The sequence below is a fragment of the Rhea pennata genome, chromosome 1 (assembly GCF_028389875.1).
Source record: "Rhea pennata isolate bPtePen1 chromosome 1, bPtePen1.pri, whole genome shotgun sequence".
NCBI classification, from domain to species: Eukaryota; Metazoa; Chordata; class Aves; order Rheiformes; family Rheidae; genus Rhea; species Rhea pennata.
Genome location: NC_084663.1, coordinates 88,804,689 through 88,830,876, shown reverse-complemented (window position 1 = coordinate 88,830,876; position 26,188 = coordinate 88,804,689). Strand labels below are relative to the sequence as shown.

Genomic DNA, 26,188 nt, shown 5'->3' with positions numbered 1-26,188 from the left:
TGGAACTGAAACAATGAAGTAGAAAATCCTGTCTCTAACTCAACCTCAAGTTAAAGATTTCAGAAATAATTTTACTTAACCTATTGTTATCAAAGATTCCTGTGGTAGTGTTCTGAGAAGCTTTCACATGGCCATGGTTTGCAGAAATCTTTGAAACTATTGAAAGACAAACCACTGGCACAGGTTGCCCAGAGAGGTGGTGGAGTCTCCTTCTCTGGAGATATTAATAAACCCACCTGGATGCAACCCTGTCTAACATGCTCTAGGTGACCCTGCTTGAGCAGGGAGGTTGGACTAGATGATCTCCAGAGGTCCATTTCAACCTCAAACATTCTGTGATTCTGTAAAGCTGTAAGACATTTGTCTTCTGCCTGGGCATTCCATGAAATTTTACTTCACTAGTTATAAACCAGCTACAAAAAACAAAAAAAACAAAAAAAAAAACAAAACAAAACAACACACACACACACATAAAAAACCCACACTGCTTGATTCCTGAAACCTGGCTCTAAAATTTCCATCCGGAGCATGGAAGACATTGAGCCAAGGCCTTCTAAAGTGCCTCCTGGAGAGATACCAGCAGGGCTCCAAACATCCAAACACCCTGCCATGACCTGCCCCCTGATGACCCATCTTCAAAGATGTCTTCTTCTTCCCTATCTCCTGGACACACAGGGCAGAGACCATGAACTGAACTACCTTTCCCAGTCTGTGGATCTGCTACATGGCAACAGCAGTAACTATCCTCCTCGTTTCTGTTAGCTCATATACTTAGTCCTCAAAGTACTGTGTGCACAGGTACATCCACACTGAAGGCAAATCAAGATTCTGCTCATAAAAATTGTAAAATTTATACAAAAATTCTAAGTAATTTACATAAATATTTATAATTATAAATTTAAAAGACTAGAAGGATTTTCAGAAGATCACCTAGCCCTTTTCCCCCACACCACAGCACAAACTAACTTTCATAGGCCAGAAAGACCTTCTTTGACTTCATGGCTGGCCCTGCTTTGAGTGTAAGTTTGCACTAAATGACACTGTGAGGACTCTTCCATCCTGAATTCACCTGCAACTCCTAAAATGCTAATGCATAAATAGACAAGACAGCTGTTATAGGTTCATATTAGCATACAAGTTTGTAACTCTCAAAAAAAAGGGGGGGGGAGGGCTTTATACTTGGACTGAAAGAAATCTAAGGACAAAATCTGATTTTTTAGATGTATTAATTCCTGCTGTTTGCTCCCCTCTCTGACGCATAAGCATTCTAACAGAGGCTACAACCAGGTGGGTACTATTCTTTCCCCTGAGCCTTTAAACTCAGTCTGTGGAACAGACAGAAGGAAGGGATTTGGGAAACATCACATGAGTTTTATGAAGTTCTTAACTCTGAATCATAGGAAATATATTTGCACTTACGGAAATTCCACTCTCTCCATGTATTTTAAATAAAATGATATGCATTTACATTTTAATTCATATTCTCAACATCGCCATCTTTTTTCCCAGTTACTGGTCCTAGCTGCTTATATCAAGTGGAAGGAACAAATATCAATACTTTTGGTTTTATCAATAGTCTTCACGAAGAAAAATGAGCTAGCTAGAGTCTGACTTTTACATATTGAATGACTCCAAGTCTGATTACTGCTAGGAATAATGCTGACCTGAGAATGGGATGCAGAGAGCGTAAGAGCAGAGGATCATACGAGCTACACTTTATGTAAGTTTGAGTAACAGCTACTGACTAGAGCTTCAATACTGAATAGTAAGTATCTCAAACAAGAAAAGTTCCTTCTTCTGCAATTATGGTGAATTTTGAGATGTAGTCTCAAAGTCCTACTTGAGCTCCAATAAATACATTCTACAGCAAGTAGCTGGCAGCTATCTTAACTTTACTTGGTAAAGGCAGTGCCAGGATGTGCAAACAAAGACCTGCACGCTTCACTAAGTTTAAAAAGAGGCTGTGTGTATCCAAACCTAGTGTAGACCTGTTGCATTATACTAGTAACGAAGCACACACTTCCACACTGAAAAGGATCACCTCCAATATGATCTGTTGGGCACCATTTTTTCAATATAAAAACGTCTACTGTTTAGAGACAAAGAGACACTTTGTTGTCTCCAAAAATTCGAACAGGTTCAGTATATCCCAGATGGTTACTGAGAGGCATTTTCCTGTTCTTCATTTATTTCTAACTTACCTTCTCTCCACTGGAGTAGAAGAAGTAACGCAATCGGACAATGTTACAATGATCCAACTTTCTCATGATCTGGAGCTCTCGGTTCTGAAACAAAGGAGTAAAGCAAACAATTAGGAAAACTCTTTTCTCAAAAAGGGGGCTGTAATGGACACAAATATAGAGATACTGGATTTGGCAAAACTAGAGAATCAAAAAACAGAAGCTGAAGAGAAAGAGGCAACAGCTTTCTGACTGTATGAATCACTTGTATTAGCCTCTCTTCCAATTACTCTCTCAATGGTAAAGTATCTACACATTTGAGTGCATTTCTCCCCAAAATAAAAGTCCACAAATTCATCAAAAAAATCCAAGAATTATTTAATTATATTATCAAGCTTCAGAAACAAGAGGCAATACGATGTTAGCTTTCCATTTTTATTTTCTCATTTTACAACAACATAAGATATTGGTCAAAATAGCTAGAATTCTTTCCATCTGAATAATGTAAAAATAACGTAAATAATGTAAAAGTAAACCTTTGGAGAGTTTAATTTGCATTGGCATTTCAAACCTTTATTTTAAAAATGTTTCTGAAATCACAAAAGCAATACAGAGTATTATGTTTGGATTTGGTGATTTGGTGCAACCTGAACAGGAGGATGCAAAAGGAGTTTTAAGAAAGCCTTTTCTTTCATCTTTTTTGACAAAAATCTTTAAAAGCTCCAAAAATACCTGTTTTCTGCTTTAAATTGCCGTAAATACTTCAAAGTGACACCACTTCCACCTACACACCTTTTCCCCCACCTCGCAAAGCAGGCTTGTGATGGAAGGCTGTTTCCTGTATCATTCTCATTGTAATGCCAACAAAGAACTCCCAAAATGGAGAAAAGGGAATCTCAACTCTTATTTCTGTTCAACCAAAGCTTAACTAGATTTAGGCAGACAGAATAACAGTGCTGCTTTCCTGTTTTGTATCAGTCTGAAAAAGCTGTTAAAACCAAGCGACTTTATTACACGCATAATAAAGTGAGGGTTTTACCAGGATCCCTACTGTAACTAAGTCCTAAACAAATTAGAGAGTTTATGGCCTAACAGATAGAAATGAGTGAAGAAGTGAATTGCAGCTATGAATAAAAACAACAAGTTAAATCAGCACGGCTATTTGTTATACTTAATAAACACAACTGCCATCAGGAAACTCCTTTCTCCTAGTCACTTTTACACATCACTATCCTTCATTGCTCAATCACTGTACAATCTGCAGCTTTAGAAATGAAAGGTATTCCAACTTCCACTGGGCTCATAGGGTTGCTAGCCACACATCACAACCAGCTAGCCACACATCCCAACCAGCTAACACCACCGAAACATTGGTCCTGTTAGGATCATGAACTCTGGCTAACCTCAAGAAAATCTGCAAGGGAAGTGTTTCGCTACTACACATTTTCATACTTCAACATACAAAGATAGTAGCTCCTGCGTGAGGTGCTGCTGTTGAAACGTGGGTTTCATATTCTGTGCATCAGGGTCCACATATGGTGGACTATTAAAGCTTACGGAGCTCTGCAAGAACCACATAGAGCTTCTAATGCAGACACGATTACAAACTCCGCTTTCAATTCCTCTAAGCCATGTAGCCTTAACTAAGAGGTGCTGGATAGGATGCTAATCCCATCATCTTTGCCATCGCTGACTGAAAACAACCCCAAACCAAACCAAACTGAAAAACCACACGCTTTAGCATCACCTAGCTCTTGACAAACACGAGTGACATCTTACACAATTATCAATTGGCAGTCATCCAGCAGGTAACTAAAGAGAGTTAAACTCCTTCCCCAAGCCTGATCAGCCTCCCGAGCTGATCACAGCCCAAGTCTGTTGGGTGAACACTGCAAGAAGTCCATTGTGTCCTCATGGTTTGAGTCTACTTTTTTTCAAAATGTGTATGTGGAGAGATGGGGGTAAAACAGAGTTAATCACCTGAAGGATGAAGGGAGAAAGTAAAGGAAACCATGGAGAGATCTTTCAGGCTTTCATTCATCTCCTAAAAAGTAGTGGGGGGAACTTGTGAAAGAGGCTTCATCACAACCTCATCAACACATCTGATTTCAAACGAGTGTTCCTCAGATCAAAAAGGGAGTTTACATAGTCTCCACATATCCATTCTTTATTAAACACCATCAGAAAGGAGTCCGTTTTGAGAGCTGTGTTTGCGCTTCCTGTGATGCATGGCACAAAATTTGTGGTACAACACAGATCTTTACTGGTGAGGTGAATTATGGATGGTTCTGGAGCCTATCAGTCACTAAACTGCCTATCATTACAAGAAACTAATTTCTGCAATTGGCTTTTACAGTACTTAACACTGTTACTACAAGACTGAAATAATGCTGGAAGTTTCAGTACCTAAATCCAAATCTACCAGTAATTCACTGCACCACCAAGGGCAAATAACTTCTTCCTCCCTTTGTCCCACTAGCTCTAGAATGAGAATAATATCCCTTTATCTCAGGGAATTACTGAAAGAAACGTGAATGTACTGAGCATCAATGTGTAAATATTATTTTAGCAATATCTCTACTAGCTCCTTAAAATACACATATATGCTGTAACTCAAAGTTATCGCTTCATGTTCTTAAGATAGTATGTATACCCTGACTGGATATGCTGGAAAAAAAAGTCAGCAGAAGTTATTCTAACGCCAGGCTGAAGTTATATTTATACTCTGGTATCTCATTTAGCATAAGCACAATCCGCGCCCACTTTGATGCCTTCTACTCTGATCCATCTCCTTAGGCTCTTACCCTGACCATCTGCTGCAGCTTCAGAAACACTGCTTCAATGGGAGGTAATATCGGGGGAACTCATCAACTAGTTACACAGTAACCTACATGTTATATCCTAGAATGACACAGAACGAAATAAATTGTCATCTTAGTCAAGTTAATACCAGGCTGATTTTTAATCATCACTTGCTGGGGGAATTCCTATTGAAAATACCCAAAAAGTAGCAGAGCTAGAGCTGAATGCTGTGCAAGGAAGAACAGCTACTACAGTTAATATAACAGGCTGATGGTTTTAAGAATTCACTTTTCTCAAATTAATCCTTCCAACTATCCTCACTTTACTACATATTTCCCTGAGCCTAGCTTAAATAGCTAACAGCCATTTTGCATTATAATGCAGGCTATTACTTACTAGTGCACAAATACATTGGAGCAAAGAAAATCAGGTAATAAAAAGGGAGCTCAACTAAAGAGAACAGTGACAGATGTCCTACATTGAGTACAGCAGATAAAATATGTCTCAATATAATGCAAACTAAAATCATTTCAAAATACGCTATTTAGAAAGGCTGACAGTGCATGATCAATACACAGAGTGGATGAAAACACAAAGCTTTTGCTTATCCTTAACACATCATTTCTGTCTTCCAAAAGCAGAGTGACATGGGTGAAAAGTTAGATTTGAAGAGGAAGTTACGCTTCTTCCCCTTCCCCCATCCATTCACAGGAAGATTTAGTTTTCGCACCGAAGGAGAATCCTGGGCCCAGTAAGCACTAAAGAAAGCATCACCCATCACCACCAGTCTTGCCACAAAAGCCAATCCATCAGACTTCAGTTTATAACGAAACAGAGAGCTCCCAAAGGACATGTTCTTTAGGGATGCGCAAAGCCAAAGAGACTATTAGCAGATTACTCAGCCTCTTTTGGTCGCAGTTTGAATTATTTATCTAAATCCAGAACACAAGGCGTTGTTGACACAACTCTAGAAGACTATTTTACAACCAATTTTAAGCTCTTCCCTAACTTGAGAAGCAAATTGAATGTGCTCAAAACCTGTTCATCACTTCTAAAGACAACTTTGCCAGGCCAGACCGCTTGTTCATTGCCTTGAACAAACCTGACTGCTCATTAAGGTATTTCTGTTAAAGATTACTAGGACATCATCAGTTTTATAACGACAAAACACAGCCAATAAAGCTCATGCACAAAGACTCATGCCTCTTCCCCAAGGCTACCCCAACTCTTCACAACTGGGCTCAAGCCACAGTCGATACAAGCAAGCAGCACCTGTCTTACCATTGTAACTTGCCACCGCAGACTAGGAGAACCACCCTACAAACGGGCAGCAGCAGCACTGGTGCAGCCAAGCGTCTCTGCACTTTCTACTAGGGCAGGGGGAAGGAACTGATTTCCACTAGGAAATAGAGGGGTAAAGATGAAGCAAATAGTTTGGGGTTTTTTTTCCCCCTCTACTTCCATTAGAAAAGCTTGAATGACTTACTCACTTCCACTCACCCACATTCACCCTCTGTGCTGCTGAGCGTAGGGAACCAGTTCTGATTGACACCTTGAGAGATTTAAAGCAGTTTTACAGAGGAGGAAGAAGAATCCTCCCTGGCTATCTCCCAGGGCAAGAAAAAGGCTGGACTCCAAGCACAAGGCTGCAGTCCTATGCCGACAGAGGTCTTTCAGGACCACCTCAGCCAGCCATGTTTAAGGCTGGCAGAGGCTTACACAACACTTAAGCCACATCTCCTAGGCTCAGCTTTGAGAGATACACTAAGACAAAACGCTCTGGACCACAGAAGAAGCTGTCATACTCCACATAAGCTGCCTGTGGTACAAAAATAGCACCAGCTATGTTACCAAGATATAGTCAGATCATCAAGATCAGCTTATTTTCCTCTAACAGCTGCACCATGTCTTTGCTAAAAAACCCTGAAGTTGCCTTAACTATATCTCCAAATACGTATTTCAAATACTGCTAATCACAAGGCTAGTTTTAACATTGCCTTGTTCTCTAACACCAAAAGAATTATAGAAACTATTCTGTGGCTCACAAACCCAGTCTCCTTCCACAGATACATGAGTACAGAGTAAAGGCTAATTCTTGCATTCTTCTGCATTTGCCCCAAGCTCTCACTGAAATAAATTAATGGGGGGGGGGGGGGGGAGAAATGCAAAAGTATGTCTTAACTACAGCAGCCCATACCAGTCATCAATGGCTAGCCACCCATGAAAAGCCCATTTTGTAGGCAAGCAATTTCCAGCAGAGATAAATGTCAACACAGATCACAGTTCTCCTTTAAATTTGAGGCTTGGATCAAGTCAAATTACTAATTCCCCTCTTCCCCTGAGTCATGGCATATTTCCAGCACCAGCTGATCTAAGCTACAGAAGTCTTTTTTTTTCAGCAGAGACTCAAAAATCTCACCAAGTGAGAAGACCTCAAAAAAAAAAAAAAAAAAAAAAAACTTCAGCAAGCACAAACCTGTTAGTCTCAAACTCATATCATCATACTCTTCAGTCCAGAAACACAGTATAGTATCAACAAAAGAATATGATTTATTGAATAGTAGTATTTATGATATACTAAAAGCTATAATGCCACAACAGCCACCATCCAAGTTAGTGCTGGTCCATTTATGACTGCTAAATACTGGCAGCCCAGCAGATCAAAAACATGGGTCAGAGTCCAGATACTTGGGTCCTGCTCCAATTTCTGCAGTGAACGTGCACAGAAGCAGCTTCGGGGATTAGTGTCTGTAAAAACATGACGACATGCATCATCAAAAAGGTTCAAGACACAGATATAATACTAATTAGTACAGTGTTAATATTCAGAGCTTCCCTAAGGGGAGTCAGGGGGAACCCCACAGAAATATCACTTCCACCTCTTCCAGGAATTCCAAATCTTCATAAAAAATGGTGAATTCACATGTGCCAAGCAAGCATGACCAGCAGAGAAAGCAGATGCAGAGATCCAGCTGAAAGGATGATACTGAATGTTTGTGCATGCATCTCCATGAAACTCAGTGACGGGCAGGGTTACACTATACTCCATACTATTACATAACTGAAAGCAATGCAAAGGCTCCAAAAGCCACTTCTCATCACCAAATTCCACAACAAGCCAAGCTTCCCAGTATTTGTTCTCATGAAAAAAAAGATCTGTTAATTAAGATCCTAGAAGTAACAAAAGATTGAGAGATATGGCAGGGCTGCAGAGGAAAATGTTCTTCGAAATGTTGGCCTGAGAACTGTTAATGTCAAACGTCCAAAAAGAGTTACATGTACAAACTATGTGTGACAGCTATATTCCAGTCAAAAATTATTACTGCGCACAGCGACCTTCAGCCCTGGCATTGGCACAGATCACAGAAACAAGCCTTGGCTCAGACTGAGATGGTAGCAGCAGTTTGCCTTTCGAGGTCAGCATGCATAGTACACTTGGCTGGATCCCTGGTCAGGCCAAAGCAGAGGGTTCAGGCAAGTGTACGTGGAGGCAACAGTGAGCTATCAATGCACAAACCAGTGATTTATGATGTCCCAGCTGAAATTAAAAGAGAGGGAAGGGGCAGTGAGAAGAAGAATGTACTCAAAACTAAATTCTAGAAGAGTGAAGCAAAATGTTAAAAGACTGTCTTAAATCCCTTAAGAGCTGGATTTAAACCCTAACCACACGGTGAAATGAGAGCTGTCAGAAAGGCATGCTGGATGAAAAACTGCAGTGTGAACACACACCTTGTTGCCACTCTGTAAATTTATTTTTTATATTACTGTCCTCTGATAAGCTCAGACACTACATTTCTTTTCACAATGGGGACCACCTGCTGGGAACTTACTACTATTCCCCGATACACCTCCTCCTACTGCCAACAGTTGGAGATAGAAAGTGCTGTGATATGTCATTTCCAGTCTGCTCTTGCCAATGCAGGACACAGTCCCTAGAGAGAAAACGTCAACTTAACATGGAACTTGCACACAATTTTTCCTATACTTGGAAAAAGAAATGCCTTATTTTTGTTCCTAAAAGGTCACAGAGTAAGCCTCAGTCCTTCAGGAGAACAGAGGAAAAACTCTGACCTTGCTTTCATTTCCTCTCTATATCTCAGGAGTTAATTGAAGAGTTGAAGCCAAATTCTTACGTTAGCTCATTATGGCTTCTTTGAATGGAAATCAAGTTTGAGTCTCAGAGACTTAATACCTAAATTCCCGCCAGCTCAGGAAGCAGGAGACTAAACTTGGAACACAAATTGATTTAAGGCATCATGTCACTTTTAGACCACAACCTGAAATTCGATTAATCATTTTCAAGTGGTTGTTTCAAATATTGTGACCTGGCAAACAGCTCAGTTCTAAATCCCAGTTCTATAGCATCTCTTGCACTGCGCCAAATGTGATTCCAAATGCAGCAGGAATTAAGGTGCATCCGAGACAAAAACTAGAGAAACAGAACCAGGTCTGAAGCCCAGAAAGATGATTCAAGTCCAATATCATACTAGAATACGAAAATGTAGAAAGGAGAATAATTGAAAGAAAAAGCCTTCTCTAAAAGGCAATCCTATGCTTTCAGAGAGAGCACTCATTCTTCCTCAGAGGCAGCACAGAGGATCTCCGGCAAAAAATCCATACAATAAAAATCAGTTTTCTTTCACAGAAGTAGCATATGGATTTTTCTCATATTTTGATTTTTAACTCTTCAACTGGGAAGAAGGAAGAAAGAGTAAGTATGCCTATAACCTCAGTCCTCTGGGAGTCTGCAACATCCACAGAAACTTACACCTGCAATCACAACAGGAACAGGTTGCAATTAATCTATTAATCAAATAAGTTCCAATCTCCCATGGGCATAAGACATTTGCTGAGTTGCTAATCATTACATTATTAAACATTAATGAAATGCATTATTACTCTTGGCCTTCTCTTCTTACATACAATGCAGCAGATGTTTCATGCAGAAAGATTTCAACAGGAAAAATTCTCCTTACACTCAAAAAAAAAAATTGTTTTGAGGAAGCAGATACATGTTTCCTCTTATGTTCATTCATTCATCAACCTCAAGAATATTTCTGCATGACACAAGTATGTCCGATACCAGAAGTCATTAGGAGCTTTAATTTCAATCCAAACAAAAACTGCAACCTCCCTAAGAGCTCTGAGGAAGCACTGAAGTATAAGGACACAAGAAGGGAAGCAGTGGGTGAAAACTGACCAGAGCACAACAAGGAAGTTTAACTGGCAAGTGGAATTAGCTGCCTGTGCGTGGTTATTTGCCAAGCAGAATTAAATCTTTCAGAAGAAAGAGTCTTTATAATGAGCTCCCAAATGACCTAGCTTTTAAAAGGTTAAACATTCCCTGCTGAATTCAAAAGGAGACTGGCTACACTGCTCCTCTGAGTATTCAGAGCTGGGGTGGGGAAAATCAGGTCACAACTGCAGCAGGGAAGTTTAAAAATGGATTTAGATTCCTTATCTTAGGTCCATATACAAAAAAAAGCTCTTCTCCCCAAACTCCTGGAGGGTTCCCCACCCCCAGTTTAGGAAAGTCAGTCATAAGCAGGTATCACTATGTTTTAAAACCACCACGTGTGAATCTCAGGTCCAAGAGTGCCTGTATGAGACGGTAAATACCCTGCTGAATTTTAGAGGGCAGTCACATAAGCCAGATGTATTTATAAGGACACACCAAAATTAAGTCCTCACGATTTTTAATTTAAAAGCAATCTAAGCTTCCCCAAAGAGGTACTTCCACATTAAAAGGCAGCAGCACATTCCTCCTGTAGCTGTAAAATAATTTCACCATTTGACCTTTTGCTAAATTCAAGAAACTTATCATGAGACTAAAAGGGAAAGCCAGCTATGTTAAAAGTACAAATCCACATAAGCTGCTAGAAGAGCTAGTGTTCACTTTTGGTAAAATGGGTTATCAGACTTGCTACTCTGGAGTTCTTCCCTTGGTCAGCATTGGCACCTTTTGAACACTGTCGCATTTTCAAGAACTGCTTTCCTCGGGCTAAAGGCTGTTGCAGCACGGAAATAAAAAGATTGAGAAATCTTCACGTTCGCTTCTAGCCTAATTTCCCCTCAAAGCAGCAGTAAGGTCAAGTAGAGTAAGTTTTAGTAACTATTTGCATTTGTGTGGTTTTTACGACAAGAATTTTGCAAGAGCCAGCTCCACAGAGCTAGAGCAGCACAGACCAACGACTATCTAATCCGAGTGAAGCTTGGCTCTTCTGCCTCTAGTGTCTGCAAACATCTAGGAACGTTACTGATTTCACTGCTCCCCCTTTTAACTGTGACAGGACAACTCAGGGTAAATGTCACAAAAGCATCTTAGGAACATGTTGCAACGAGAGTCAGCCTACTGGCCCCGATTCATGACCAGCAGCAGCTCGAACTCACGGGGCAACAGCCATTCTCCACGCTCAGCTGTCCACCCTTCCATTCCAGCTTATGCCCCTGCAGTTAGGACATCTGAGCAGCTCATGAGACACCACTTGATTTTCCAGCTCACAGCCCAAAACACGGGGTTGAGGTCACTGCATACTCGAGGCTGCATGCTGTGTCAGTTCAAGAGCTGCTGCACCAGCTGTGCAGGAGTTTCCAGGGCAGGGGTAGTGTGACAGCCACTCCACTTGCCACTGCCTTCATTCTCAGGAGAAAGACATCGCTTGTGCCAGGGTGGTGCCTTTTCCCATCTCTATGAAAGTTATTTTTACCCGATTTATTAGAAGGCTCCAAAAAAACCCTTGAGAAAATTTAATACAATGGCTACTTTTCCAAAGGCTGCAACTGCCAAAACTGTGTTGCGCTCCCTTCCGATAACCCACCTATCTACCAGAGCCTCTCAGCTTCCCAAAGATCCAGTGGTGCTCTTCCTTCAACACCCTGCTGCTGCTTGCTCCTGCACTAAGGACAAGGAACTGAAAGTCGGGGCCTTTCCTCTCCAATCTTGCCCAAACTCCCACTCTTAGTTCTACAACACAAGTTGGAGAAACAAAGTAGTCTGAGAGGATAGGGGAGATAAAGAACAGTAGCTGGGACTGCAGTGACTGGAAGCCAAGGAAGAACATTCAAGCAATGCCACATGGCAAGAGAAAAGCCTGTGCCGGGACTGCTGATAAGAAGATATAGAAAAAAAAAATCATATAAATAAAAATCTGAGGAGAGAGGCAAGACAGGAAAGTTGGTAACATTGTTCCCAATGTCTGATACTGTATTTTCTGTGCAACCTCAGTCCAGTCTTTGCACACACACACGATGTAGTCCTGACTAGAGGATGATCTGCAGGACTCCCAGTGCACACAACAAAACAGACACGCTGTGGGGATCAGCTGGAGCCATGTAGTGACAGGATGCCCTGAGACCCTTGCCTTATTTGTTATATATGGGAAATAAGGTGAGGAACAGTAAATAAGCTGAGGAACTGCACAGAGAGACCAAATGGTCTTCTCTCACAGTCAGAGCACTTTATAATGCTGTCCTGTTGAAAGGCAGTTGCATCTACTTCTGTCACACAGAAAATGGAACATAAATCAGTGGTTTTCTAGAAAGTCATTTTATTTGTTCTCTTCTGCCCAATTCAGTATTCTGAAATACTGAGTAATCATAAATACTGAGTAATCATAAATATACATGAGAGAGATCAATGGGACCATAAATGTTCACATATATATATATAAAAATTGAGCTCTTCTGTCCTGCACCCTTTATATAAACAGATGTAAAAAAACCCCACTGTCTGCATTTTAGAAATCACATCAGGAAATGGAACATCAGATAACCGAGGCAGACAGGGCACCTGCCCCGGCCCAAGGTATCGTGCAAACCTGACAGGTAAGCACATTAGACAGCCTTGCCTAGACAAGCCAAGAATCCCCTGCACGCTAGCAAATTCCTCACCAATGGGCCAGCTTGATCTCCAAAAGCATGAAATGTATTTGTGCCAAATTCAAAGTAATCACAGCTAGGTAGAATACATACAGCTAGGTGGAAGACATGGTAATGTATTTCTCTTCTGGGTTCAAAAAGCTACATATATTCAGAGGTACCAAAAACACAGGAAATAGGTGACATCCAGTTGCAAAACAAGCTAGAACCATTTTAATTCACAAATTATGTTTCTGAAGAAGGAACCTGACTAATCTCCCTTAAAAAAGCTAGCAAGACTCTCTTGAATATTTGATAGCTTCCAGTGAAATCAGAAGCCTTTCAAGGACTGCTAAACCAGCACTCCATAAGGAAGGAATTTGGCTCTACAGGTAAAACCTTCCCATGTTAACAATGAGAAAACGTATCTTTAAAAGACAAAAATCTGTTCAGAAAGAGGAAGACTTGAAAGACTAAAAAAGATTTTGAACCACCAGACTGTTATTAGCTAAAGCAATCAAGAGGATCACAAAAAAACAGTTTCCAGATTCTAATGCAACAGTGTGTCTCTACGGTAAAGCTTTTTTCCTCAATCCTTTAACTCTCTGCTGGACACATTATCCTTCCGTATCAGGGTAGGAGCGAGAAGAAAAACTGCAGAGTAACCTCCTCCTCTACCCACCAATTTCTTGGTTTTTGAGAAATAATGTATAAGAACAAGCAAGGCATTAATATTTAGATTAATAACAATAAAATTTAGTTTATGGCCTCTTGAAACTAATAAAATCTACCTCATTTTTTTCAAATGTAACAGCCATTATTGGCCTAGAAGTTAGGGGCTACCTTGTTCTGTCGCACCTCCGAAACAATGGCTTATGCATTATTTAATAAATTGATGAGACACCACAATGAAGATACTGAATTCAATTTTGATTGACACCTCCCATATTTTTTTTTTTAATCTATGGCAAGTATTTACTGGATACAGAAAACATGGTATGAGCTTCCTAAGAGGTACAACACTGAAGAGGATGCACCCAAATTTGAACATTTTCCTAAAAGTCAACTGTCTTCAAAAGCAGCATGAAATGACTATCTAGGTCAAGCAACAGAGCCTGTATGAGAGAACCATGCTACCTACACAGCCTTTGCATCTGCTTAAGTCCAAGCTTCTCCTCTGCAACACAAGCAGGATCACCACAGATATTACAGGACCTAATGAAAATAATATCTGACCTCAGGGAAGTACTGCCCTTCTTCAAAAATTCTGTCAATAAATGGACATGGTTCTTTCATGTCTCTCCCTTCCTTCCTCTGGATGACCTCTAGGACTATTTTCACTGAACGCAAAGCAACCTAACTGAGGTCAAAACAGGGATTTTCCATGATTGCCCTTCAGTCCTGCAGCCACAGCCCACCTCCCGTTACCCTCCAGTTGTGCTCAGGATGGTCACAGCTTTATTCTACGGTCAGAAGCAAGCAGAGCTGTTGCACGTGAGGGCAAACACATTGGGACAAGCACGTAAGGGTCAAAATGGATTCTGGTTGTTACTGAGAGGCAAAAATATTTTCTTTCATTAGTTCTAGTACACAAGAAAACTACTTTATACTGACACAAGTTAAATACAAGAATACCCCCCCCAACAACTGTATGCCAGTGTAAACTTAACTAGTCTCAAAGTCCCTTTAAGTTTTTATATTATTTCAGGGATAACTTCTAATTGTGTATTTTAGAAATGGGGAAGCAGGATACGAAACCTGTTTTCCCAGTCAGCAATAATTTAATACAGTTCTAGGCAACTGAAGCTCTATTTTACGGTAGCTTATGCTGTAAGAGCCACAGTGCTAAATGACTAGTCCTTGAGAATGAGCATGCTAAAAAGGAGTTCGGTATCAGAGATGAAGAGATCACAGATTGAATGTTAGCAGCTTCATTTCTTTATCTAACCAGAGGTGGTCTTTCCAGATTAGGATTAGTCATAAGAACCAGACTTGCAACATTGTACTGTTGTTTGTTAGAACTGGGTTCTGCGCATGAAAGTCTTAAGACCCTTCTGCATTCAAAATTCAGTCAACACAAAATATTGAAAAATGACTTCCTGCTGAGGACATGATGCTGCCTGCTTAAGTAGGAAAGAAGGTATTGCTCCCCACACGGCTTAGTTGTTTACAGCACACAAGCTTAGATTATGACAGAATCATAATATCTTTAAGCTATATTTACATTCAGAAAAAAATAATTCAAATAAAATTTTAAGATGAATCAGAATTAAACTTCCAATGGAGTGTCAGTGGACAACTGAATTCAGGAGGACCTTAATTTAATACACTTCCCTTTGAAAGCACATACCTACTTAAGAGGTCACCTAGAGGTTCGTTATCCGTAAGTAGATCCACATAGACAAGCCAGTAGGACAGGATGCCACAGCTCAGGGCTCCACCAGGAAGAGATTTTTTTCCTACCGCCTGCACACACAGCTAGGTACAGGATGTTCCCACTAGCAAGGTGGACCCTTTTCAAGAGATACTCATCAGGTGAGCTCAAAACAGGAGTCCTTGCACTGTTTATCTTTCCAGTTAATCGATGGCCTGCATGTTGCCACTGAAATTGCTCAATGAGTGCACTGACTCTGTCATGCCTCCAACCCTCCAGGCAGTCCTCAACTTGCCTCAGTTTTCCTTTGTCTCATACCACTTACTGGTCCCACTTAGTCTGTCAGCCCTATACAAGCACTATGAATGCGGATAACCTTTATACCTGTTACGCGCAGTTACAGAAGCAGAGTCATTGCCTATCAGGAAATCAACTGCATTATCTGCTAACTACGTACTTTCTGCCCTTTCCCAAGTTACGTTGACTCTGTGTGTGTGTGTGTGAGTGTGTGAGTGTATGGGGGGGGGGGGGGGGAGAAGTATAAGTTATATCTAGTTCTTGACTATTTGTTCTGGCTCTTCAAATGCTGACTCCAGCATTTGGTTTCCAGCACACTGGAAAAAGAACTTCTATTTCACATTTTCTTATGCTTCTGTTTTTTGCAGACATCTCCTGACAACTGAATGGTGCTAATTATCTAGTGTAATCAGTGAAGCTCCAGGTCTCTCTTACATATAATTCTAGCCAAGCTTACTATGATGCTGCGCTTGCAGAAGAGTCCAACCTAGAAAGAACACTTCCCCCCCCCCCCCTCCTCCCTTCCTGTCTGTGGAACTTTCAGTGTTATTATCACTGAAATTTTATCTTCCAATTTTATAACTCAAAATCGCCTACTACTTAAAGCTTGTACTTATAAAGCACAGAAGCAGAAAGGAAAAGATTAACTATTTACCCTTATTTGGGAGAATTCTTGAGAAATTTGTGGTCACCTCAGATTCCCCGACTCCCTTTCTGTTGCTCACTGTCAGACTTAATTTGAGATGTGCCCAACATTTCAGACGTTGGCCATGGTCAGAAAGCAGATGCAAGTGCATCCACGTAAGGCATTGCCTCTAGCCCATGCACTATGTTTAGGAATAGCAAACTCCAGAGTGCCAACTTCCACACTTGAACACTGTTTATTCCCTTTCTAAAAGGAGTCATCAATACTTTTTATTTATTTATTAACCAGTAAAACCAAACTTTTCCACCAAGATACCTTGCTGGGTTCAAACAGGCAGCAAGAATGTCCAATCTGAAATTTTACATTCAAAAAGTAAAGGAGAAAAAAGTTTTCCTCTGTGCACTTACCCTGAGAGCAACAGAACTGGTAACCAGCAAAGCTTATAAACTCAGGAAACATTCCTGCAGCACCAAAACAGCCTGGAAAGTATCACGACCCCATTTCAGGGACCAGTCCACAACAGACGATTTCATTCACAATTAACCAACATCTTTGCACTGTTACAGTCAGCTGGTATAAATGGAATCTCTGTTTCCAAGCCCCCAAAACTTGGTACAACATTCATGACTCACTCATTTTGTCTAGTGACATTAAACCAAGATGAACACACAAGAGCCTGCAAACTCAGTCAGATAAACAGCACTAAGACAAATCTTCAAATAACACAGAAGCAGATGGATCTCTAAACGGCATCAAGTTAGATATTCTGTCTTCACTCTTATTTGATAAACTTTAAGGGGAAAAAAGAAAGGAAGTAGACTCTAGTTTTCCACGGCATCAGAGCGCCTCTTGAATAAAAATCAAAATTAGATCCAGCTGTTCTTTTACATATGTATTATTATGCTTCAGTGACTCAGACTGAATGTTTGCATTTTGCCTGGTTAGTTCAGGGCTAAGTAATCTAATCATCATGGCTAGGCTTTCATAGGAGCAGCACTAACGAAGAGGTGAAATGAGCACCTTTGCTGGGTCTGTAACAATTAGACTGGACTTCAAATTTTAGAAAAACTGTCAAATATGGATATATATTGTTCAGTTATTTGCATCTTGACACACGTAAGAGCCTCGATTACACATCCCAGATCACTAGATCAGGCACTATATAAACAAAAACCCACTCTGAAGGCAGACAATTGTGTTCTATTGAGTCAAAAGTCCATACATAACATGCATTTAAAAACATGACAAACAACACACCTTATATCTCAGTTCTAAAGCAGCAAAACTGGACTTTAAGTGGGTCCTTTCCTTACTCCTCACAAAAAAAAAAAAAAAAAAAAAAAAAAAAAAAAAAGAGGAAGAAGAAAGAAAAGAAAAAAAAACAGTAAAAAACGTATTACTGACACTGCCCCTTGCATTCTTAGGCAAGTATCAACACAATACCAAAGCATCAAGCACCAAAACTAGAATTTTCACCAGCAGAAGGAAGTTTCTCTGTACTTTCCTCAATTTTTTTTTTTTTGGAATCATTACAGGAGACAACTCTTACAAAGCCATTTAAAATTGAGATCCAGTTTTGCTTCCAGTAGTAGATCATGCAGGAGTCAAGGTCATCCAACAAAACCGCCTCATCTCATAATGCAGTCAGATAATGGAAGGGAATGACTTCCAGAACACAAAAACCACAAGCAGCATCTCTCAAAGAAGTGCAATGTAAGATGACAGAAAAGTAATTTGTTTTCTTGGGCAGTCTACAAAACAGTTGTTTGTTACTCGGGTCTCGCTTTCCCAGCTGCTGCAAGGAGAGGAAGCAGCCAAGGCACAGGGAAGATAGAAGTGTTGCTAATTCTGGAATACGCCCTGCAGACACTGAAGGGCCTCTGTCTCTGCATGGTAGATGCTTGGGAAAAAAAAAAAAAAAAAAAAAAAAAACAAACAAAAAAAAAAAACCTTAAAATAGCTTTCTTCCAGTATTTCCTCATCTCTTGCCACTATTTTCCAGAGCAGAACCGGGTAGTGCAGATTACCTTTCATACCAAAGAAAACCACCAACATGCCAGTTGGGTTTAAAATGTCAGGGGCACTCCAGACAAAGTGATAATCAAAAATTGTGCCAATTTTCACATTTCCCTAAACCTTTCTCATTTTCTTTGCTGAACATGTTATCTGTCTTTAAGGATGACCCAGGAATAAAGGATAGCACATACAGGGGGAGAGGGGAGGGGGCAGAAGAGAGAGAGAGAGAGAGAGAGAGAGAGAGAGAGAGAGAGAGAGAGAGAGAGAAGGGACCGAGAGATTGGGGGGGAGAGAGAGAGAGAGAAAGACAAAAGGGACCGAGAGATGGGGGAGAGAGAGGGACAGAGACTCACGAGAGAGACACACAGAGACAGCAGAGAGAGAGGTGCCAATAGCTGAGAGCTGAACTTAAAGTGAAGTTATACAAGGAAGTGATGTATGAAGGAGGAGACCTTTCCCCTCTCTTGAAGGATTTTCCATTCAGCAGCTGGTAGAAGTTCTGTCCTCCTTGTGCTTCACATTTCATCAGATACTCCCTTTTTTCCTTAAAATGCATAGCTCTCATAGTAAAATATTTGAATAAATAACAAATACTGATCTCAAAAGGGACAAAAAATTTGCTACAGCCTAATTCAGCAGCTGAGCATTTTGAAGATAAAAATCTGTGTTCATAGACAAAAATTGAAGGCAAATTGTTAAACACCACGTTCCACACTCCAAGAAAGGCAAGTTGAACCAAATGTAACTTAACCAAGTTAAAACGAAAGAAAGCAAGTGAGAGGTAAATAACACCATTAGATGTAAAAAATGTTCATGCTACATCTTCTGTAGCCTGATAATCCCATGCTGCAGGACATCTAAAAGAGAACACACAGTGGTAACAAAAAGCCTTGAAGCGACTGGATGTGCCAAACAGCTGAGAAGTCTCAAAAGCATCATTTCTTATCTGGACAAGGATCAGCTGTTTTTCTATTTATATTCTACAAAACAGTTTTGTCCTCAGCTGGGAGACAGGTAAAAGCTGCCTATTGGGATGTCATGTCCACCCAGCAGCCACTTTGATACCCCAGTTCTACACAGCAGCATGTTACCCAGCTCCGATGAGCATCGCACACAGCCCTCTGCCGCTTTGTGTTAGCGGGAACTACAGGATGGGGTGAGGGGGGAGGGGGGAGTCCCACTTCGAATTTGGCTTCAGAATTACTTCAGAAATTTTACAGTGACATGAAGCTTTTTTTTCCTCCCCTCTCTTTTTTTCTACATAACGACTCTCAGACAGCACTCAGGACACAAGAAACAGCCCCGAGTTCTCCACTGCTGCCAGGCTGCACACATCCAAAAACTACTTCATTTCCATGCTAAGAAAGTACTGTTGTAGCCATTAAACACTTCATTCTTAAATCAGAGAGAGGGAAACAAATTCCCCTCCACTAGCCTGTAATGAACCAATGTGAGGATATATTCTCAGGCAAGCAAAGATGCATAGTATTTGCAATAACGTTCCTGAAAGGCTATCACAGATCTTTCTATAAAATTAGGAAACAAAACTCACGCTTTTCACAACAGCTTTTGGGCATCAGTACAGCACTCCAAAACAAAACAAAAAAAACCCTGAGAATTTTAAAGTCATCTCTCATATTGGTAACACAAGATTAAGAGCGAGTGCCATGAATATCACTGCTTGTATGCTGAACACATGACTAGAAAGCAAAACTTTGGGATTTACAAATGTGATTAATAAAGAGGAGGTTTGCCCTATTTCTTGCAGAACTCTCGTCTTCCTTCTACATTCTTAGGCACTTAAATAGGATACTCAGAAAGGGTGAAGGAAAGTGTCTTTTTAAAACTAAACTTCATGTAACCAAGGATCAGAAATTCTGAGACGACTTCCACTATGCTCACACAGCTAGAGTATGCTGTCAGCATGGGGCAGAGTTGCAGCTATTTATGTACTTTAAACTATACATTTTCCATTCCTTTACATATTTGGAATCCTTTTAAACTGTAACCTTAATTCTGAATGCCATGATTTGAGAATAGCATCCCTACCATGTTATTCTTGTTTAACCTCTGTGTCCCAGAGAAGTTTCAAGCTTAATTTTAGGAACAGCTGTATTAATATATTTCATGAACAACAATCATATGAATCCATTTTCTTTGGAATATGAGAGATACAACAGGAAACAAAACCAATCATTACTACAGCAGTGACATAAACTATCCAGACTGGTGGGGCAAAAGGCTTTTTATAAAAAGCCAATTTTTCTTAAGGTTCTTTTTTTCAGTTGCCAGACACACATAGGACAGACAGGTTTACTTTCAGTCTCAAGTTATGCACCAAAAGCAGAGGAGGGAAGAGAAAGTTGACCACAAATGGCTATCTTGCTTTAAAATTATCTCTTTAATCATAGTCTAAGGAGCAGTGCCACACAAAAACTTGTGAGAACAGAAAAGCTCAAAATCGAGAATAACTGGTGCTTGAATGACAGCATGTACCTACACAGCATTCAAGCACCCCTACTGCACAGAGGAAAAAACCTCAAGGATTCTTTCAACTCCTTTCTTTTCAGACAACACATTCTTACGGCAGGTATTTCCCTATTAACATGCAGCCCTTCACATGGAAACGTGGAAACTCACCTCAGCCTGCGCACGCAGACGAACGTGCCAGCGAAGAGCACTTCCGCCACCTCCCCCAGGCCAACTGCAGATGGATAATGCCGCATCTGCAGTGCAATGGTTTCCAACCAAACTCCCCCGATTTCAGAAAACTGAAATCAATGCCATTAATGCAAACTCCACGTCATTTCTAGCTGCCAAACTGAACACCTGTTTTCGCGTTAAAAGCTATTATGCATCCATTTCCCTTGGCAGATTGGAAAACATCTGCAGCATCAGTCACAATGCAATTGCAAATAATTTTATTATATGAACTTGAACACAGCATAAACGGAATAAGATGTTTTACAGACCTCTTAAATCTCTTCTGGGCTACACCTGTAAGGGCCAAGGAGGTTTCAGATGATACAACAAGCAGTACACTGACCACATCACAACCCACCAAAAGCAAACGTATGAACAGATTTTTAGTTTTGCCAGCAATACTTAAATGTTTGCAAGAAGTAGAAAACAGAGTGGATCACAAGGTTTTGAATGAGGCTGTAGATATGTCTCTGATCTCGTTGGTAAGTTGTAGTAGACACGCATTTGAAACCACAGTTACAGTCAAATGACAGAATTGGCTCAGATCAGCTAACCTTCAAGAAATGCACAGACCAAACACTGCTACAAGACAGACTATTATCTTGGAAAACATCTCCAGAAACCTGGCTAAGCCAAGCTCAACTGAAGCTACATTTTTGGCCTACATAAAAAGAGTTAAAGCCTAGGCTTTTGAGAAACCATCTGGAACTGAGAACAGCCTTCCAGCTCTTGAAAATATGAAAAGAATATCGCAAACACATGCTGAGATAGCTAAAATTCTGCAAGTCAGATCTGATAGGCCCAGTCTATAAGAGGGGCTGCAACCCTTCGGTTGGGAATAGGAAGGGTTAGAGGGATTATTTTGAAAAGGCTTTCAGACAAGCTAGTTCTTTCTGCCAGTTTTACAAAGTCTGTAATATTAGTTTATTTTATGGAAAATATTTTCAGTTGTCCTTCCCCACTTGCGATACAAGCACAAGCCATCTAATTAAAGTAGTCAGAACTGTAGCTCAGGATGCTCTTTCTTGCTGTTTAACAGTAACATTAATGCATCCTTTTAAGAGTGCCACTTCCATAGTGGTCTTACAAACAGTGATTTGTTATTCCTCAGACCTCAAAAGTAGCTAGGATGTACAAGTCTTCAAAGTTTGAAACGAAAGACTCTTTAATGTTAGTATTTATAATCACTATGTCTTTTCTTTGTGATTTTTTTTATGCCATGGGTGCTTCCAATTCAATTGTAAAGTCCTTGGAAATTAGATATGGTTAACCTTGAGAGAAGGCCTTCAGATTAATGGCTGAATATTCAACAATTCTCAGATGGATACATGAGAGATCTCAGATAGCTCAGGCACAAATACTACATTAACACGGAAGTGCAGTCCTTAATTCAGTGGAAACCTCTGCAGGTGATGAGGTCACTATAAAAGATGACCTAGAATACAGCGGAGTAGGTAAAACCTTCACATTGCATTTTAATCTAAGACCTAAAGCACTGGCTTAAGATGACAATGGTGTTTCATTCTAAATCTTTATGCTAATGTCCAACTCCTCCTCTAGAAAGAGGTAAAGCATTTCAGTTGGGCACTGCGTATTTGTGAAAGGGTCTACAGCTCAGGTACATATAGGCAAAGTAAGTCTTTTAAGCGGTATTTCAAGATTCAGTAATAAGGATGGCTTCTCTTCAGTTATACATTTAATGATCTCAAAGCAAAGCTACAAAGTGTAGGAATAGGGGTCTAGAAGGTGTTTCCCAAAATACTAGAGAGGCAAGATGCTTCTTGCAGCCTGTCTCAAGTGGGAGGAGGAGATCCAACCTGCACTGAAGAGACAAAAATCCCTTTTCCCTTATGGCTTTCCAGCTGGGTTCCCAACAAGGGTCAGGAGGCCAGGTGTCAAACTCTTGTGTACCATCTGTAGGCAGGACTATCTACAGTCCAGGTTCAAAGGCTGCAGAAGAGACTTGTTTTAATTCTCCTATTTCTGTCAGATTACAAGGTACATCCCTTGTCAAAACAGATCAATTATCTAAAGGTGACTTCAGTACAGACTGAAAGCCCTCAAATATTTTCCAATATAATGCTGCTATTTGCCGTATCTTGAGCAGTCCAGAACAACAGACAAACAAGAAATAAGATAGGAAAGGTCTGCCATGAGTGAAACCAATTAAACCTGCCTTTAAGTCAGACTATAACTCTGTCTGTTAACCACTGAGATTCTGACACCAAAAGACACAAACTGCATTCGTTAGCAAGTTTCCATTTTGCATGTGCACATGCACACACACCCCTTCAACCGCAGGCAGAGATACAGAATCTATTAAAAAAAAGAAAGTGGATCAACTTTTCTATTCGTTTAAAACACCAAAATCTGAAATCTCTTGAAGAGCTAACAGAGCTTACAACCCTAAGCACCCAGTCTTTTCTTAAAGAAGAATTTTTCTTCTTTATGGTTTTACATTTTTCATGTGTGCTGCTATGATCAAAGTTGCTGTAATTAAGTTAACACAAACAGTGGATACAGAGTACTTTGAAAAATGATCTTTTTATACTCAGCCACTTGATACATTTGAAACAAGAATTGAAGTAAAGCTGTTTTTCTTTCAGAAGCATTTCAAAAGGCTCACAAAAGTACACACACTCAGCAGAGAAAAGAGAACCCAGAATGGGCAAAGAATCACAGAAATAATACAAAAATTAGAATAAGAATGTTCCTATTTGTGCTAGTACACCTGCTTACTTACTTTTTGTAGATTAGAGAGCAACAAGTCTGCTTTTTTTTTTAATCTGAAGATTACTCTGAGGAACATGCCAAGAAAAGTAATGCATGGAAAATTTAGGCTACCTGTATCACTCCCCAGCCCCCTTCTCCCAAAAAAGCTCCATCACAATTAGACCATGTCAGTTAAGGGCCTGCACAGAAGCATGGATGATAGCACCTATGAAATTTTGCTATTTGAGTAGTTTTGACCCCTAAAGGTTGTAAACCCCTGTTGTATGCCATACGAACATTAGCATCTATCACTCTTTCTTAAACTTCTACTGAAAAGACAGAAGAAAATCTGATTCCCCATACTGATTATAGACAGTTTCAATGGTCTCACAATGAGCAATGGTATGTGAACCACTCAAACAGTTAACATACAGATTGTCCAGAATGACATTACTCAAGTTCTCATGCTTAATATGGAGACCAGTTCCAACATATAGGTCAATGAGGTCAGCAGAACTGCAAACCAAAATTAAGCCTAAAACTCTATTTAAGCCATTCTCCCAAGAGATTTGTCCCTATGCCTAATGTAATACTACTGCTGCTCTAGCAGGTTATACTGAACTATACACATATGATTTTTAAAATGATCTTTTAAAGATCTAAAAATTGGCAACTGGGGTGCATTTTCCTGTTTTCACAATACACACATGCAGAAGGAGTGCAAAGAGATTACATCCTCTTGGGACTTCCTAGAGCTTCTGAATCACATCCCTTAAGTTTCAGGGACTTCCAGTTAGCTTCTCAAAACTTTTTTCTTTCTTTTTTTTTCCTTTTTTTAAAGCATTAGAACACAAAGGAATTATGGAGCATGTACCAAGATAACCTGTCAGGATATAAAAGGTAAGCAGGCACCAGCTTGAAGCACACATCTGAAAATTTCACTGATGGTCCACACTCCAGAAAGCAACTTCCACACATAACTCTTCCTGATGCATCTCCACTACTGGGACTAGTGCAGACGTGTTTCTGAAGCGTTAGTTCCCTCTATTCCCTTAGAAGTTGACAACATTGATTAAAAAAATAAAACACCACCAACAAAAAACACAACCCCCACACTACTGTCACTTCCCACTGTTTATGATAGGGTTTTCCTCGTTATTCTCACTGGCAAATAGCAAGTAGCTGATTTCTGCAGGATCTCTAGTCACTGATGCTGCCATGCTGGGGTGGCAACAGCCCAACCCAGCTACATACTCCAATTAAGCTCTTTGAACAGGAGAGATGGTCCATTTCTAAGCTACAGACTAACTGTAGGGCCAACACACATTCAGAAGTTCCTGTTTAACAGAGAAAACATCTGATCCTCTACTTATAACCTATATCAGATGTTCCCAGAGAGTAGCATACTCTGAAGTAATTGTGTGCTATTCTTGATATAAGGTAGAGGTCTCCAGTTTCCAAATCTGCCCAGGCAGAGGCTTTCGTCTAACCTCAGTGGTAACATACAGGAATTTACACCTTCAGCCAGGAGAACACGCACTTCCAAATCAGAATGTGAAAAGAAAGGCTGAGAAAGGGAGCACTACACAGAGGAAGGCTAGGAGAAAACAGGGAGCTGAGGACAAAGGTGGAAGAGGTCATACAGCTGGGATACAAGTTTGTGGTAAGAACATGACAAAACGCACAACCTGGCTACTACTGCATAAATAACCCAAGCAAATTAAGATTTTTTTTAAATATATATTTTTGATTAATCCTATATACCTATAAACCTACACATGCATCTATTACTACTTCCATCTAGACGTTTTAAAGCCTCCACATAGGTGACATTCTCAGTTTATGTGCATCATTCATGAGCAATTAGTTCAGAGTCAAGAGGAATCACCCTGCCTTTAGATTTCATGACTTTTTTTTTTTTAATAGTGGAAAGAGTGCTACTATTCATGTTTCTTCTAATTGCTTAAAGAAACACTCCAAATTAAAATGATATTTAGTCAAAGTGTCACTGAATCAATTATTGAAAGAAAAATCAAAGCTAGCCATTTTATTCTAGTTGTCCATTACTGATTCAGGAATAACTTTTAAGACACCATAAACTCGCAGTATTGATGGTACATGATGAGCAGAAACTAAGACGCTGGGCCAAATTTTCACTTCCACATCATGCACAACCTCAAAGTCATCAGAGTACAGAGGCTGTAAAATCAAAGATTTTGCTCTAAAGCACTAGCTGACGTCAAAGCAGCAAGGCACCGGTAAGAGAAATGAACTAGTCTTCCACCTAAAACTACACAATAAGAGATCAAATAACTCTTTTTAAGTATGACTAGTTTAGAGCTTCAACCTTTCCTCTCTCTCTCAGATTCTTATAACCTAAACTGTTCTTGCACTGTAATGCGTTTTTCCCCAATACCAATTACTACCTTTAACACATACACAATTCAGGAACTAACAGATAAGAATAATACAAAAAGTTAACACACCTTTCTCAAGTACAAATTAAAAAACACTGCACGTCTTCGGTTGATTTAAAAATACCTTCCACTCTTTACTTAATGTCTCTGACATGCTGATGCCTGTGGTGATGGCAGCATCTAT

At 40.1% G+C, this 26,188-nt stretch overlaps 1 protein-coding gene across 3 annotated transcripts in view; it reads right to left on the bottom strand.

Annotated features, from left to right (window-relative positions):
• Positions 1 to 26,188, bottom strand: part of GSK3B (glycogen synthase kinase 3 beta) — a 156,925-nt gene that overhangs the window by 70,461 nt on the left and 60,276 nt on the right. For all 3 annotated transcript variants that reach the window (XM_062595146.1, XM_062595129.1, XM_062595138.1), the window contains exon 3: positions 2,202 to 2,285. In XM_062595146.1, coding sequence (XP_062451130.1) covers positions 2,202 to 2,285 — 84 coding nt within the window. The remainder of the gene's footprint in view (positions 1 to 2,201; positions 2,286 to 26,188) is intronic.